A 14655-nucleotide genomic window follows, 5' to 3' on the forward strand; every position below is an offset into this window, starting at 1 on the left:
GTTGAAATGAGTTAGCAATTGTTTCGGACTATTTGAAACTCTATTGAAGTAATTGCACGGTTCAAATGGACTGGTCTTTAGTTTTTTTCCTTCAAGTGGCCTGGTCTTTAAAAATTTTGCCCTTCAAAATCGAACTTATGCCTAGCGGGGCATAACTTGTGAATATAATTTATGCGTAATTTTTAGGCATAAGTTTGATTTTGAAGGACAAAATTAAAGACCAGCACAAAATAGGGACAAAAGTGCAAATGATCCAACTCTATTTGTTATAGCAGTTTGTTGTTTTCATTTTTGCCAAAAACCACCTCCTACAAGCTAAAGGTTCAGACTAGAATCAAATGCTACAAGCCCATTGACTCATTGATTACGTAAGCTTTTTTCTGTGTTCTAATTTTGTTATGCTGGAGATTTGAACTTTTTAAAAGCTCCATTGAAATTGCCTGTCTACCTGATCATAAAACAAATCTAATGTTATGAGGAGTTGAAGACCAAATTGGTGCCACTGGAAGAATGGGAGCAAAATGTAATTTACTAGTCACCACGTGGGGGGAAGGCGTGGGGTGGGGGAATAGAGTTGAGAATTTTTATTTCGATAGAAACGTTTTACCTTAGTGGGCTTATCTAGCGTGAATTGGAATTAGCTGGGGGCATTGAGCTTGGGCAATTCGCAGAATTCTTCTTTGGGGGCCTTTAAATTTTGCCTCATATAAAATTTGCCTTTTCCTACACCCATAGGTTTCGAGTTTCGAACCCACGCGTTGCCAAAAAAAAAAAAAATTCGTAAAGGCGACTTAATTTTCACTTTTACCCGGCATACTTTTTTGTTAAGGAATTAGTCAAAGTTATGCCTACTCGCTGGGATCCCAGATAACTTTGATAATTCCTTCAATAAAAGAGGCCGGGTCCGATAAAAGTTTATGGATAAAGTGGATCCATGCCTACTATGTCAAAGAGTAGGATTTGACCAATTTAACGGTTTGGCCGATATTGGATGGTTAGACAAATTATTGGTTCTTGGAGAATCCTGGCAAGTGCATACTTCTTCTCAACAAAAAGCTTGATTCAACTAAATTCTTGCAATTATTAGGTAATCTGGCCATGGTGTTTCAACATGCCACTCGAATTAAAATATATTTCACAACGTGATTGTGCTTACATGGAAGATCACGACTGCTATAGATCATACAATGGGGCTTTTGTAGAACTTTGTGTTATGTGCAAGTGTTGTGATGAAGAAAGTTTCATTAAAAGTATGCCTCACCGTAACTTTGTGAAGAAATTATCAAAGTTATCACGGACCGTGATACTATTTGCCCATAAGGTATGAAGCTTCATAACAAAAGTATGCACGAAACCCTTATCTTGCGATTTTTTTTTTTTAATTTTTTTTTTCGCAAAAATTAAAGACTAAAGAATATATAATTTAAACAAATATAAGAAAATTTAAAACATACCCTTTAAAAGAAGGGCACTCCGTGCAAAAAATTGTTGAGCTTCATATAGGGCCATTTGCACTTTTGGCCGTATTTTGTGCTGGTCAATGGTCATTATTTTTGCGCTTCAAAACGAAGTAACTTTTCGCGGAACATAAGTTTGCATATTCATCACAATATCCCATAAGTTACGCCCACACCCTTAAAGAACTTCTACCCGCCAAGGCATAAAGAACTTATGCCTTCGATTTTGAAGGGCAAAATTAAAGACCAACCCATTTGAAGGGCAAACCGTACAATTTCTTCCTTCAGATACCAGGTGGTAAACCCAAATACAAATTCACTAACCATGATTCTTATCATCAAAATTATACAACTATACCTTGTCATCTTCACAACCGCCACCCCCCACCCCTCTCCCCCAACCCAGCCACCCATCCGTCCTCTGGACTACGTATGCTAAGCACTGCAAGAAACTTTAATACAATTAATCAGGACCAGAAGAGCTACATGATACTCTAGCATTTCTGGTTCAAATTCTTTCGAACTGAAGACATATAATGGCGCCTAACGAACTAAAACAGTTAGTGCTCTTAGCCACAGAACATGCCTGCAATTTTAATTCGATAGTTGTAAAAAAGTTCCTCAACTAAACTGATGTTTCATCCACTCAGGGTTCAAAATCTTCCGCAAGCTAATATCAGAGAGGGAAACTTAAAAGACATATAATGGCACCTAACAAACTAAAACAGTTTGTGTTCTTAGCTACAGAACATGTCTGAAGTTTTAACTTGATAGTTGTACAAAAGTCCCTCATTCCACTCTCACACCAAGTTGCAGGTCAGTGAACAACTGGCTTTAGAGGGTGTGCTCTCAGTTTTGACATATCCAAGTTGGCATCCAGCTCTTCATCTAATTCCCCAACGACGCTTCTGCAACAATGAAACAAAACAAACTATTAGAGCTAAAAGGAATCCTTGTTTTTGGCAAACTATATTCATCCTTAAATAAGAAGTGGCAGCAAACAGTACACATACATGTTGTCCCCCCTTATAATATAAAGACCCAACACAAGTTGCTGCACACCTTCCTGCACATTAAAGTTAAGGATTAGTACTACTCAACACACCAAGGACAACGATGCCAATAAACCACAGCATAACTGGAAATGAAGGAAAAAGGAATCCTTTTTTCCTTTTGGGGTTATAAGCATGGAAAAAAGGAATCTTAATGCAAAAGAAGCCAGTATAGCATGGATCTCTAGTTAGCAAACACAATTTCAGTCATACCAATGCATCTTCACATCTACTGCTACAGAGTGGACATTCAGGAAAACCATACTCCGCCATGAGGATATTATGATACCCGGTTTTCAGATAAAGCAAAATACAAGATGTGATCTCGCTCTTCAATTCTTAGATTATGAAACCATGAGGGATTTCTTAAATTGCAGTGAACGACTAAATGAATTGTTCCAGTAACCCCGAAACTTATAGTAGACGAGTATAGCATGGATCTCTAGTTAGCAAACACAATTTCAGTCATACCAATACATCTTCACAGCTACTGCTACAGGGTGGACATTCAGGAAAACCATACTCCGCCATGAGGATATTATGATACCCCGTTTTCAGATAAAGCAAAATACGAGATGTAATCTCACTCTTCAATTCTCAGATTATGAAACCATGAGGGAATTTCTCAAATTGCAGTGAACGACTAAATGAATTGTTCCAGTAACACCGAAACTTAAAGTAGATACTAGTTAGGTCCCACATTCGGGAATCCTGTTTGACAAGACGGCATAGTTGCATGTTGCTTTGTCCTTCTTTGGCATTTTTTTATGAGACAATTACCTACTTAGATAGAAAGTAGAACCTGAAAGTTAAAATTTTCAGGCATTCAAATGGTTAACTCTCTAGCAACAAAACTAGACCAAAGGTACTATTCCTAGCAACAAACTAGACTGCCGTGTAATGACTGAAGAAATCATTGCAAAGATTAATGAGCTGGTAGAAGACTGGGTATCCAAGGGAATTGCAAGGAATAAATAGGAAAAATCCACATATATCCAGAACATTGTTCAAAAGAAATTTTTATAAATTACTGTAAATTTTTATAAATTACTGTACATCACTATCAAAATGAAATGTCTAGAAATGATTGATGTATTCTCAGATGGGCTTAGACGGACCTTTGTTGAATATACTCTTTCATGTGATTCATCAAGAATCAAGTTTGTAGCCTGGTCAAATCCTCTCAAAATTCCCTGAAAAAGAACCAACTAGTCAGCAAAATAAAGAATCTCCAGTCAGAGTGTTGGCAAGATAAGCAAACAGTGTCTCACCACAATATTCCGTCCATCATTTGTAATAACCGAGATTTGTTCTGGAAGCACCAAAAGAAAAAACAAAGAGTGTTATTCCTTAAAACATGAGCTAATCTCATAAAGCAAGACAGAGAAAATAAATACAAGGATCACTTACGATCAACAAGAGACTCAAGCCCAAGTCCAGTTGACATGTTGCAGAGTTAGCAGAAACTTAGTTGCCAGCTTCTACAGTAAACGTATGCTTAAACCTTGTCAAAACCATAATAGAAAGTCCACAAGTTAGAATAACATTAATATGGACTAATCACACTAATGATGCAAGAATGTCACCATACAAGAGCTACGTGGAATTAAAGTATTTGCTGACTAAACTTTCCTGGTGAGGCATTTGCTCATTTTTCTAGGAAAAGGTGATTCATTGAAGAGATCAAACAAAGAACTGAACACAGCCTAATCAAGTAAAGATTCGGACGATCATAATATTGTCGTTTGTTTTTATATCTGGGTATAAAAGATATACAGTAATGCAATCACAGGTCATTTTGTTGAATATAAAAATCTTCCAATTCCTTTTTCTTATCCACCTTTACTCAGACAGTTTTCTAAATGTTTCTCTCAAATCCCAAGATCAAAAGCTATGATTTAGGTTTCAATAAAATAAAAGATGAATTCTCGAGTACTATCTGTATATCCCTTTTAGGCCTGCTGAAAAAGGAATGGATCATACACATGCTACAAGGGCTGTTGTCATTTTAACTTTGACATTATAAGCTCCAATGGCGGGCTTAGACAGCCCATGAATTGTGAAAGATAACAGAAGGCCAAAGGTGAAAAAGAAGGTTATGGACCACAAAATCAGAACAGGCTTTAAAAGATGGAGTCAGAATGAAACTATTTTTTTTTTCAGGAGAGAGTGGTGGAGCTTCTAAGGAGAAAAATTAAGAAAAGAAATTGGAAACACAGGAAGGTCTTACCTTTTCTACTTTATTAGTTCCAAAAATTATGGTGTAGCAACATATACTATAAAGACTTGGAGACAATGAATGTAAATTGAAGTGCAAGATACATGAGGTAAACTAGGAACAAAAAGAGTTAAGGCACATTATATTGACATGACATGCATGTATCAGAGGTTGAAGTTAAGACACTATTGGAAAGATATAATGCTGTTATCTACATAGATGGAAAAGGCTTATTATGTTTTATGTGACTTTTAACAGCTGGATGATCAACTGCCTGCAGCTAACTGATGTAACCTGATTGCTTCGATTAATGTCAAGCTCTACCAGAACTAATAGTTGAATAAGGACAAGAATAAGGTTCTATCCCTTTGTTAAAAAAATATGGTTCTGCCCAGTCTATATTTGGAGATGCTAGCAAGTTTTGATGCCTAAAGGAACAAGATAATGCTCTAGGAAGCATTTCCAAATCCTATTTGTTAAAGCAAGCGAGAACTATGTATATTGTTTGCATTTGTAAAATTCCGAGTTAGTGTACTTGACTATAATAAGCGTGCTTACAAGTTCTTATGCCAAATGAATATGCAGTGTTAATGGCTCAAAAAACAATCTCTAAGGACATGGGGTGCTTTCATGACAATGATTATGTGTTCGCTTAAGTACATTAGGGATGTTCACATGCTTTCACCCAAATGGAACGAGATTGACTATTCTAGTATAGCTAGGGCTCAAATTGAGTCCTGAACCCCAATTCCAACTAATAACGAGAAATTCACTACTGCTTCATACAAATTGATTTAGCTATGTTAGAAACTTTTAAATTCTCATGCAGATGATCAAGAATGGTCATCCTAGTATGCTGACACATAAAAAGATAAGTCCTGACCCTGCTTATTATAACCAAAATGAAGACAGATCATTTCAAAAGCTTAATTATGCCCATCGTTTTTTTTTTTTTTTTTTTTCTGTTTAATGAAGGGAATTAAAAAGCTTACAACATCATCAAACTCAGATAGGTTATTCTAGTGAGCCAACAGATGAACCTAAATACCAATCCCTCTTTACACCAAAATGAACAATAGGGTTTTCTTTTCAATTCTAAAATATATTATTTCCTTTCTCTAGAAAACAACACAAACTCCATTATGCAGTGAGACCCTGGAATTTTGCAAAACAAATATCCAATAAATAATCTCCAAATAAGAACTCATCAGAACAAATGTTTCAAATGCAAATAATAAACAACTTAGTAACCTTTATACTGAAACTATTGATCTTAAAAGTTTTGCACCTCGTGTTAAAGTTTTAAACAGAATGTACAGCATAAATATGGGCAGCGGCGGAGCCAACATTTTCACTAAAAGGGGGTTCAAAAAAATTAAGTAAACATACGAAAAAGCCAAGGAATTCAACATCTACTATATATACATAAAAATTAATTTTAATCTTGTATATACAGTATAATTTAACCCACAAACATAATCACACTAAGTTCATTGAATATAAACCCTAAATTCCAACACAGTACCCTCTTATCGTCTGTATAAAGCATGTATTTTAAACAAACCTAAAAAAAACCCTAATTTTCAGCCCTAAAATTAGTAATTTACCTGCCAAAAGAATCTTCGAGGAGTTGTCGAAACTCAACTGAGGGGAGTGAGACGTCGTGCGTTAAAGTATGTACCTAGTGAATTATAAAGCGATCCTTAAAAGTTTTGTTTAAACTTCGATTGGGTCCTCGATATTTGATTCCTCAATAGAGAGATTTTCACCTAGAGCAGTCCTAGACCAAGCGTTTGGTGATTTGACTATACTATAGTCGGGAAGTGTGTACCTAAGGGTCGTTTTGTCCGAAAACAAAGGGAAAAGGTCCTGATTTGCCCCTCTACTTTGGGAAATGATTCATATTTACCCCTCGTTATACTATCAAAAATTATACCCTACTGTTGGGAATAGTTGCAATATTTACCCCTATATTTAACCTTGTCCACTTGGTCAATGTCGTGGGCCAGGCCTGTCCAAACATTACATTGCCACATAAGAGGCCATGTCAAATTCCAATTAATGAGTCTTAAAATTAAAAGACCAAATGATGCCTTCTTCTTCACCATTAAAATGCCTTCTTCTTGTTATTAAAATGATTCCGACTAAATAAATAGTTACCGGTTTTAATGTATTTCATCAAGATAAGATATTTAACAATTTTCACCGTTGAAGAATTAAATATCGTCTTTGTTCTTTATCTTTCTAGACTCCATTATCACCCCAGAAAAATGAAAAAGAAACTAATTTGACGATGATAATTAAGTTGTTCCCTTTCACCCCAATTACCTCTTTATCTCAAAATCTAGCTGACAAATGCACACATTAACTAACATATCAAGATTCAAATTTCATAAACAACAAAATTCAATACAATAATATCATTCAATTTACGTCTTGTACACACAGAAAAAAGTAAGCACCAAAACAATAAATTCAATCAAAAAAAGTTCACAACAAATTAAAAGTAAAAAGAAAAGAAAAATCACGCTTGATTTATGGTGGTCGTGGTTGTGGTGGTGTGTTGTGGTTTCCTTATCAATCAATTCTTGAACATGTCGAAGACAAAGATTTTAATGGTGAAGAAGAAGGCATTTTAATGGTTCATTTGTCTTTTAATTTTAAGACTCATCTAATTGAGATTCTTGACATGGCCTCTTTCTGTAATGGACACTTTGGACAGAGATTGGAAAAAGGGTTAAATATAGGGGTAAATATTGCAACTATTTTGACGGTAGGGGTATAAGTGGACTGATAGTATAACGAGAGGTAAATATGAACCATTTCCCAAAGTAGAGGGGTAAATCAGGCCCTTTTCTCGAAAACAAATTGTACTGAAATTATAATGTACATAGTATATAATATGATGACTAAATAATAATGAGTTGTTTAGTAGATATATTTATTTGTAGATATTTGGCTCATTCGATTAAAACATGATACAAGATATAATATAAAATATGTGTTTGATTTTGCATTAGATAAATTTGGATATACTTTTATTCTCAATTTTAACATTGATCTTCTTAAAGGAGACTTTGATCGAAAAGATTGGAAAAAGGGCATATCTATCAAAACCACACCTTAATTGTTTTTATATAATCTCGAAACTATTTATAATTTATATCAAAACAAAAAAAAAATTCTAACCAAATATAATAAAAGAAAATCTCAAACTTTATTCTGGAATTGTTATTTTTATTCCTTCGATCAAACAACCCCTTAAAGTATGGATTACTAACATGTAGAAGATAGATAATTCCAGAGGAAAAATAGTGGAAATGGGCCTTGGACACTAACCCTACAAAAACTTCTTGTGTGTTATATTCAAATTTTCTATGTATAAGAATAAAGATTCCTTGTAACAAGAATTATAAAATGAGAAATAAATTCATAAAGGGTTACAAAATCATAAACATAAGTGGAAGAAGTGGAAGTTTTACCCAATAATTGCCCATTCCAAAGTCTCATGCCCCTTCCCGCTTCAAAATATAACAATTTAGCCCTCAATCTCCATGAATATCCGGGAAGTGCATCTACTTTTAAAAAGTTAATGTTATTACGTTGTTATTTAACGTTCATCTCGTGGCTTAGGGTTTGACCAATATTTTGTCGCTTTTATATTCTCCTTCTTTAATCACAAATTCTTATGAATTTTGCAAGTTTATGTAAGACTTAATATGGCGTAGGGGAAATGTGCCAAGGGACTCGGAGGCAGGGGCGGATTCATAATATTACTTATGGGTTCGACAAAACTTGATAATTTTTTACGCAAGTTTTATATTTATATTAAAGAATCTTTTCCGACCCACTAAGTTACTCCTCCGGTCCACTTTAGTTGTTGCTCTTACTGAAAATAATTGATCCAAAATAATTGTCATTTTATAAAATCAAGATATAATTAACTACTTAGTTTTCACCTTTACCATTAATCAATAAATGTGGAGAGATATTAGTGTGGTAAAAGAGAGTATCATAAGATTGAGATCAAGGGATAAATAAGGATAATTTAGTCACCTTTCAATTAATATTTTCTTAAAAGACGTGTCAAAGCAAAATATGACAAGTAAAAAGGACTAAAGAGAATATCTGGTCCTCAAATTCAGAACTTATATACTTAAAATTCTGAATTCACAGGATTTTGGAAGGTGGGTGACAAGGGCAGGAAAGCTATATGGTAAAGGTATTAGGTTTTAGATAGAAGAAATTAATGGCTGCTTTGAAAAGGTTAGAATAAATTCTAAAACAACATTAGAACAAAACGTTTTCCTCTTCTAGAAACCGTAAATTCCCCTGCCTTTCATTATGGACTAAAGTTTGGAATCTTTATTGTTTTGGATTATCAGCTATGTCATATTTGCCTGATGAAGAAGCATTGTATCCCAAGTTGCCACTGTTTGCTGCCATTTTTATGTTACATATATTACTAACTGGACTAGATTTATGCTGTACTACTATTATCTCACCTTTCCAAAAAAATGACTTCATCCTTGTCTTTATTCCTCTGTCTCATTCTTCTCTATAATGGTATTTTTCTTTTTCTCCCCGTTTATTCTTGCTGCTCTTTATTTTTCATTATAGTTCATATGATATCAGACTATATGTTGTGTTTACTTAGAAGGCAAAAGCAATGCAGTTTCTTCTCCAATTTGTAGTGAACCTATATGGAGCGACATAAACAGTGAGAATTTATATAACCACTCCAACTTGTTTGGGATTGAGGCGTAGTTGTTGTTTTGTCGCTTTCTATTTCGACTCTTTTGCTTAGATGAGATATTTAGCACTAGAATCAAATACTTCTACCATGTACTATACTAAGATGTATTGATAATTCTTTTCTTATTTTTTGGACAGTTTTGGTGGCGGGTGGATTTACAGGTACGTATGGGATAAATTATGGAAGGATTGCAGACAATATTCCAGCTCCTGAAAGCGTTGTAACGCTTCTCCAGGCAAACAAGATTAAAAATGTCAGAATCTACGATGCGGACAAAGGAGTTCTAACAGCTTTTAAAGGCTCAGGAATTCAAATAATCATCGGACTTGGCAACGAATTTCTTAAAGACATAAGTGTGAACGAAGATCGTGCTGTTGAATGGGTGAAAATAAACGTACAGCCTTATCTCCCCGATACCTTAATAAGTGGCATAGCAGTTGGAAACGAAATTCTTGGAGGTGGAGATGTAGAAATCTGGGAAGCATTAGTCCCTGCTGCTAAAAATGTGTACAATGCTCTTGACAAGTTGGACTTAGCACATAAAATTGAAGTGTCAAGTCCACATTCAGAAGCTGTTTTTGAAAATACATATCCTCCATCAGCTGGTGTATTCAAACAAAGTATACTCCCTTATATGTTACCACTATTGAATTTCTCAAGCCAAATTGGTTCGCCTTTCTACATAAATGCATACCCTTTTTTGGCCTATAAAAGTGACCCTAGTCACATTGATCTCAACTATGCACTATTCGAGAAATCGAGTGGTATATATGATGCAAAAACCAAGTTGCGTTATGACAACATGTTTGAGGCTATGATTGATGCAGCGTATTTCGCGTTGGAGAAGGCGGGGTTCGAGAAAATGCCCGTAATTTGTTCAGAAACTGGATGGGCTTCAAATGGGGATGAGAATGAAGCTGGTGCTAATGTGAAGAATGCAAGAACTTATAATAAAAATTTGCGTAAAAAGTTGTTGAAGAAAAAAGGAACACCTTATAGGCCAAAAATGGTGATGAGAGCTTATGTATTTGCTCTGTTTAATGAAAATTTGAAACCTGGACCAACTTCTGAGAGGAACTTTGGATTGTTTAAAGCTGATGGAAGTATTGCTTATAAAATTGGATTTAGAGGACTTGTGCCTTCTTCAGCATCAAAGGTAATTTTCTTCTATGAATAGCTTTAGTTGGTTATTAATTTAGTTATTATGGAGTCAATTTTATACTAATTTACAAGACAAGAGAGTATTTTTTTTCAAAACGCCTCCGCCTTGTATTGAATGAGGTTAGTCAAATTTTCTTATTCCTTAGTGTGTCTCGCTCTCATTTTCAATGAAAGTCGTACATAGTCGTGTCTGACCATCTCAATCTTTCTTTTTTGAGTGAGTCACGCGAGAAAGTTACACCTTCAAAAATAATATTTCTTGTCTACTAAAATTTTCTTCTGTATAATAGATTATTGTGGTCCGGCCCTTTTTCGGACCCTGCGCATAGCGGGAGCTTACTAAAATTTTCCCACTCTAAATTTTGGTGACAATTGTGGTGTTATTGTTGTTGAGCTTTTTGTTATTATTGTTGTGATTTTTACTATTTTTCAATTCTTTTCAGGACTTTGTACTGCGAGGCGGATTTTGGAGTTTCCGATGGTTTATTGTTGTGGCCAGCACGGTAATGCTACTTCAATTTGTCGACTTATGACCGTACATAGAAACTTAGCTCATGAACGTATGACACACTCATTTGTCTTGTACAAAATATACTTGTAAAAATTATACAGCTTGGGAGCTCTGATTGTCCAATTTTATGGAAGCCATTATTCTTGGTATAAAATAGTTACAAATTCAATTTGTCATTGGTTCAAGTTTATCAGTTTGATCATTAATTGTATAACAATTTGCAAGCAGCCTTGAAGCCAATTGTAGATAACCATTTTTTACGAATGTCGTCATATTGCCCCACTCGCATTTTACACCTTGATAATGCGGGTTAGGTATTATGACGAACTTAGGAGCCGTTTGGACATGATTTGAAATCATGATATGAAATCAGAAACAAAACGTCAACTTCAAATCATCATGATTTCAAACCAACAAGTTGTGAAAACCATCAAAACTTTCCCAATTATTATACATTCTTATCAAACGAGCAAATCATAGTTCATAACAAAATTAATACGCTACTAAAAGGTCTTTCTAAAAAAGATAACATTCATTGATCAAACTTTAGTTCAATAAAAAGGAAAATTGAACATGAATAATCCTCCCACATGGTTGGTAAGTGTAAATTTGTTATAAATATACTATTAACTTATGAATCTTTTAATATTTGATATAAATAATTGGTAAACATGGTTGGTGAATATATCTACCAACTTATGGATATTTTTTTTACAAAATATAAACTTATAGGTCAAGTTTTACATTTAAAAAAATTGAAATCACGATATGAAGTTGAAGTTGAAATTTTGCGCAAATAAACAAACGCTGATTTGAAATCACGATATGAAATCATGATTTTATATCGCATGTCCAAATGCCCACTAAGGAGCCGTTTGGACATGATTTGATATCATGAGATGAAATCATGAAGATTTGAAGTTGAAGTTTTGTTTGGACATGCAATTTGGATTTCTTCAGTTGTATTTTTTCTAATAGACATAAAAACCCCACAAGTTGTGAAAACGATAAAAACTTTTCAAATTCTTATACAATCTGACCAAATGAGCAAGTCATAGTTCATAACAAAATTAATACGCTACTAGAAGGCCTTTCTAAAAAATACAACATCAATTGATCCAACTTTAGTTCAATAAAATGAAAAATTGAACATGAGTTGTAGTGTAACTACTCTTTAATATAATCCTCCCACATGTTTGGTAAGAGTAAATTTGTTATAAATATACTACCAACTTGTGAATCTTTTAATATTTGATATAAATGGTTGGTAAACATGATTGGTAAATATATCTACCAACTTACGGATCTATTTTTACAAAATATAAACTTATGAGTCAACTTTTACATTTATAAAATTCGAAATCATGACTTGGAATCACGCCCTTTGGATGATTACATTTATTTCATCTCATGAGATGAAACCGCATCCCAAATCATTTCATCTTGGAAATCGCATCCAAACGCCTACTTAGAGAATGAAGCTAATTAATTAGGTTGTTTATGTCATATTTTGCTAACTCAAACGTAATTAACACGTTCATTTGTCATAAATATGGGTATGTGCCTGAATCCTAATACGAGGTAGAGGAATCTTTGATCAACATCATCATTTTACATTTCAAAAGTCTTTTACTTTAAATCTCATGTGCTACTGCTGACAAACTTTTATATATAGCTATAAGAATCTCATAGCATATTTAACACTGCAAGTTTTAAGTGTATTTTTAATACTAAAAAGTTACTTTTCTTTCTTAAATTTTATGTCCAGTCAAATTTTCCTATGAAATGAAACAAAGAGTAATGCTTTCCCTTGTTATTTTGTCTCATTTTTTTTTAATCTCAAACTAAAGAAGAAAATGAAATTGAACAAGAGGAAAATAATTAATCCCTTTACTTTCTGGAAACAAAAAGGCACTATTAAATATTACTCTGAGGCTCTACAACGAAGGGTCCATAGCTCAGTGGTAGAGCATTTGACTGCAGATCAAGAGGTCACCGGTTCGAACCCGGTTGGGCCCTTCATATTTGTTTTTCTCCTTTTTTTCTTTGGATGAAATCTATTCTGCATATGTTGAGGTATGAATATAAGAGATAAAAATAAAACATAAAATAAAAAAAATCTTAACTATCATTTTTTTTAGTTTCATACCTAAACTATCATAAGATTGAGAAAACTATCTAAACTATCACTATTTAAATGCAAAATAAAAAATAATAACTTTTATAAAAAAAATATATATTTTTAAAAAAATTATCCAAATAAGTAATGTTGTGGTAATTCTGGATTTAAAAAAAAATATTTTTTTAAAAAAGATATATTAAAAAAATAAAATAAAATCTGGATTTAAAAAAAAATATGAAAAAATTTTGTAAAAAAATATCAAAAAATTTAGAAAATCAGAAAAAATATTAAAAAATAGAAAAGTTGATTTTTTTAAAAAAATGTGAAAACTAAATAATCAGTTTTCTTTTAAAAAAAACAAAAAAATAGCTTTTCCATTTTTTAAACTATTTTTTTTATTTTCTATAATTTTTGATATTTTTTTACTAATACAACTTAAATTTAATTGTTAAAGTGAGTTTTTGTGACAAATTTAGGGGTGAAATGACTTTTCTCTTTAATTTGCCATTCCTCCTAACATTTTATTGAGGACAACATTAAAGCAATGACACGCTCTGAATCAGTTTTATCAGTACCAATTTTAGAAGCAAAATTGCATGCAATTGCAGGCAGAGTACTTTCCTTTAGCAAAGCTCAGTAGCTGCTGTTGAGTGTGAGAGAGAGGGAAAAAAATATATTCAACTTTGAAGAAAGCAAGAAAGAATTTGCAGTTTTAATTGAAACTATTGGGTCTTTGAAAGCTAGTAAAAAAAATACAGAAAATGGGGAAGAAAGGGAAACCAAGAAAGGCTCAAGCACAAATAGTTTCAAGTGTTGAAGGAGCTCCTTCTCAACAGAAAGAAACAATGGCTTCTTCATTTAAAAGAGTGACAAGGATGAAACAAGAACCCAAACCTTCGGTAAACTCTTCAGCTCTGCATTTTCTTGATCATATCCTTGTTGTTTTTTGCTGTGTTAAGGTTGTTGCATGTAGCATTAACTTAAATGTGTTAAGTGGAAAAGTTCTTTAAGGGATATGTGCTTTGTTCTAGAATGGTAGGATTAAAATTGCAAATGACTTTTGTTCAAAACATTTCTGAACTGCAAAAGTTAGAACATGGATATTTATTTGTGGTATTATTTAGTTTTTCATATCGGAAATAGCCTCTCTACCAGTCACAATGTAGGAGTAAGGTCTGCATACACTCTACCCTCCCCAGACACCACCTGGTGGGATTATACTAGGTATGCAGTTGTTGTTGTTGTTGTTATTTAGTTTTTCATACGTATTTGGTAAGGAAGATAAAGACTTCATTCACTAAGTAGTGTTACATGAAGTGTGCACAGAAGTGCCACTCTGCCGCGTTTACAAAAAAAGAAGGGCAATGCCCAATTGTAG

The 14655-nt window shown here is 33.6% G+C and overlaps 2 protein-coding genes and 1 non-coding gene across 4 annotated transcripts; 2 read left to right on the forward strand and 1 right to left on the reverse strand.

The window, feature by feature from the left end:
• Positions 1-2026: 2026 nt before the first annotated feature.
• Positions 2027-6513, reverse strand: LOC132052645 (sm-like protein LSM8). Of its 2 annotated transcripts, none has more exons than XM_059444279.1 (6): positions 6335-6513; positions 3920-3990; positions 3781-3821; positions 3628-3702; positions 2471-2523; positions 2027-2365 (listed from the first exon to the last, which is right to left on the reverse strand). In XM_059444279.1, the coding sequence occupies exons 2-6, from the start codon at positions 3954-3956 to the stop codon at positions 2275-2277; spliced, it is 297 nt and encodes a 98-aa protein (XP_059300262.1). In that variant the 5' UTR covers positions 3957-3990; positions 6335-6513; the 3' UTR covers positions 2027-2274. The 2 variants fall into 2 exon arrangements, with proteins under 2 accessions (XP_059300262.1, XP_059300261.1); XM_059444278.1 differs by having other exon boundaries at positions 3920-4013; positions 6335-6509.
• Positions 6514-9154: 2641 nt separating this feature from the next.
• Positions 9155-11326, forward strand: LOC132054663 (glucan endo-1,3-beta-glucosidase 14-like). Its single transcript, XM_059446638.1, has 3 exons — positions 9155-9293; positions 9621-10639; positions 11088-11326. The coding sequence occupies exons 1-3, from the start codon at positions 9245-9247 to the stop codon at positions 11175-11177; spliced, it is 1158 nt and encodes a 385-aa protein (XP_059302621.1). The 5' UTR covers positions 9155-9244; the 3' UTR covers positions 11178-11326.
• A 1776-nt stretch (positions 11327-13102) lies between these two features.
• On the forward strand, positions 13103-13174 carry TRNAC-GCA (transfer RNA cysteine (anticodon GCA)). The gene has a single exon. It is a non-coding gene; the product is annotated as a tRNA-Cys (tRNA).
• The last annotated feature ends 1481 nt before the right edge of the window (positions 13175-14655 follow it).

The sequence above is a fragment of the Lycium ferocissimum genome, chromosome 4 (assembly GCF_029784015.1).
Source record: "Lycium ferocissimum isolate CSIRO_LF1 chromosome 4, AGI_CSIRO_Lferr_CH_V1, whole genome shotgun sequence".
NCBI classification, from domain to species: Eukaryota; Viridiplantae; Streptophyta; class Magnoliopsida; order Solanales; family Solanaceae; genus Lycium; species Lycium ferocissimum.

Bases quoted from the DNA above. Each gene is read 5' to 3' on its own strand.
- LOC132052645 (XM_059444279.1), bottom strand. From the start codon at position 3,956: ATGTCAACTGGACTTGGGCTTGAGTCTCTTGTTGATC. The intron at 3,822-3,919 runs GTAAGTGATCCT...TGGTGCTTCCAG, and splicing joins GCTTGAGTCTCTTGTTGATC to AACAAATCTCGGTTATTACA. The intron at 3,703-3,780 runs GTGAGACACTGT...GTTCTTTTTCAG, and splicing joins ATGATGGACGGAATATTGTG to GGAATTTTGAGAGGATTTGA.
- LOC132054663 (XM_059446638.1), top strand. From the start codon at position 9,245: ATGACTTCATCCTTGTCTTTATTCCTCTGTCTCATTCTTCTCTATAAT. The intron at 9,294-9,620 runs GTATTTTTCTTT...TTTTTTGGACAG, and splicing joins TCTCATTCTTCTCTATAATG to TTTTGGTGGCGGGTGGATTT. The intron at 10,640-11,087 runs GTAATTTTCTTC...AATTCTTTTCAG, and splicing joins TGCCTTCTTCAGCATCAAAG to GACTTTGTACTGCGAGGCGG.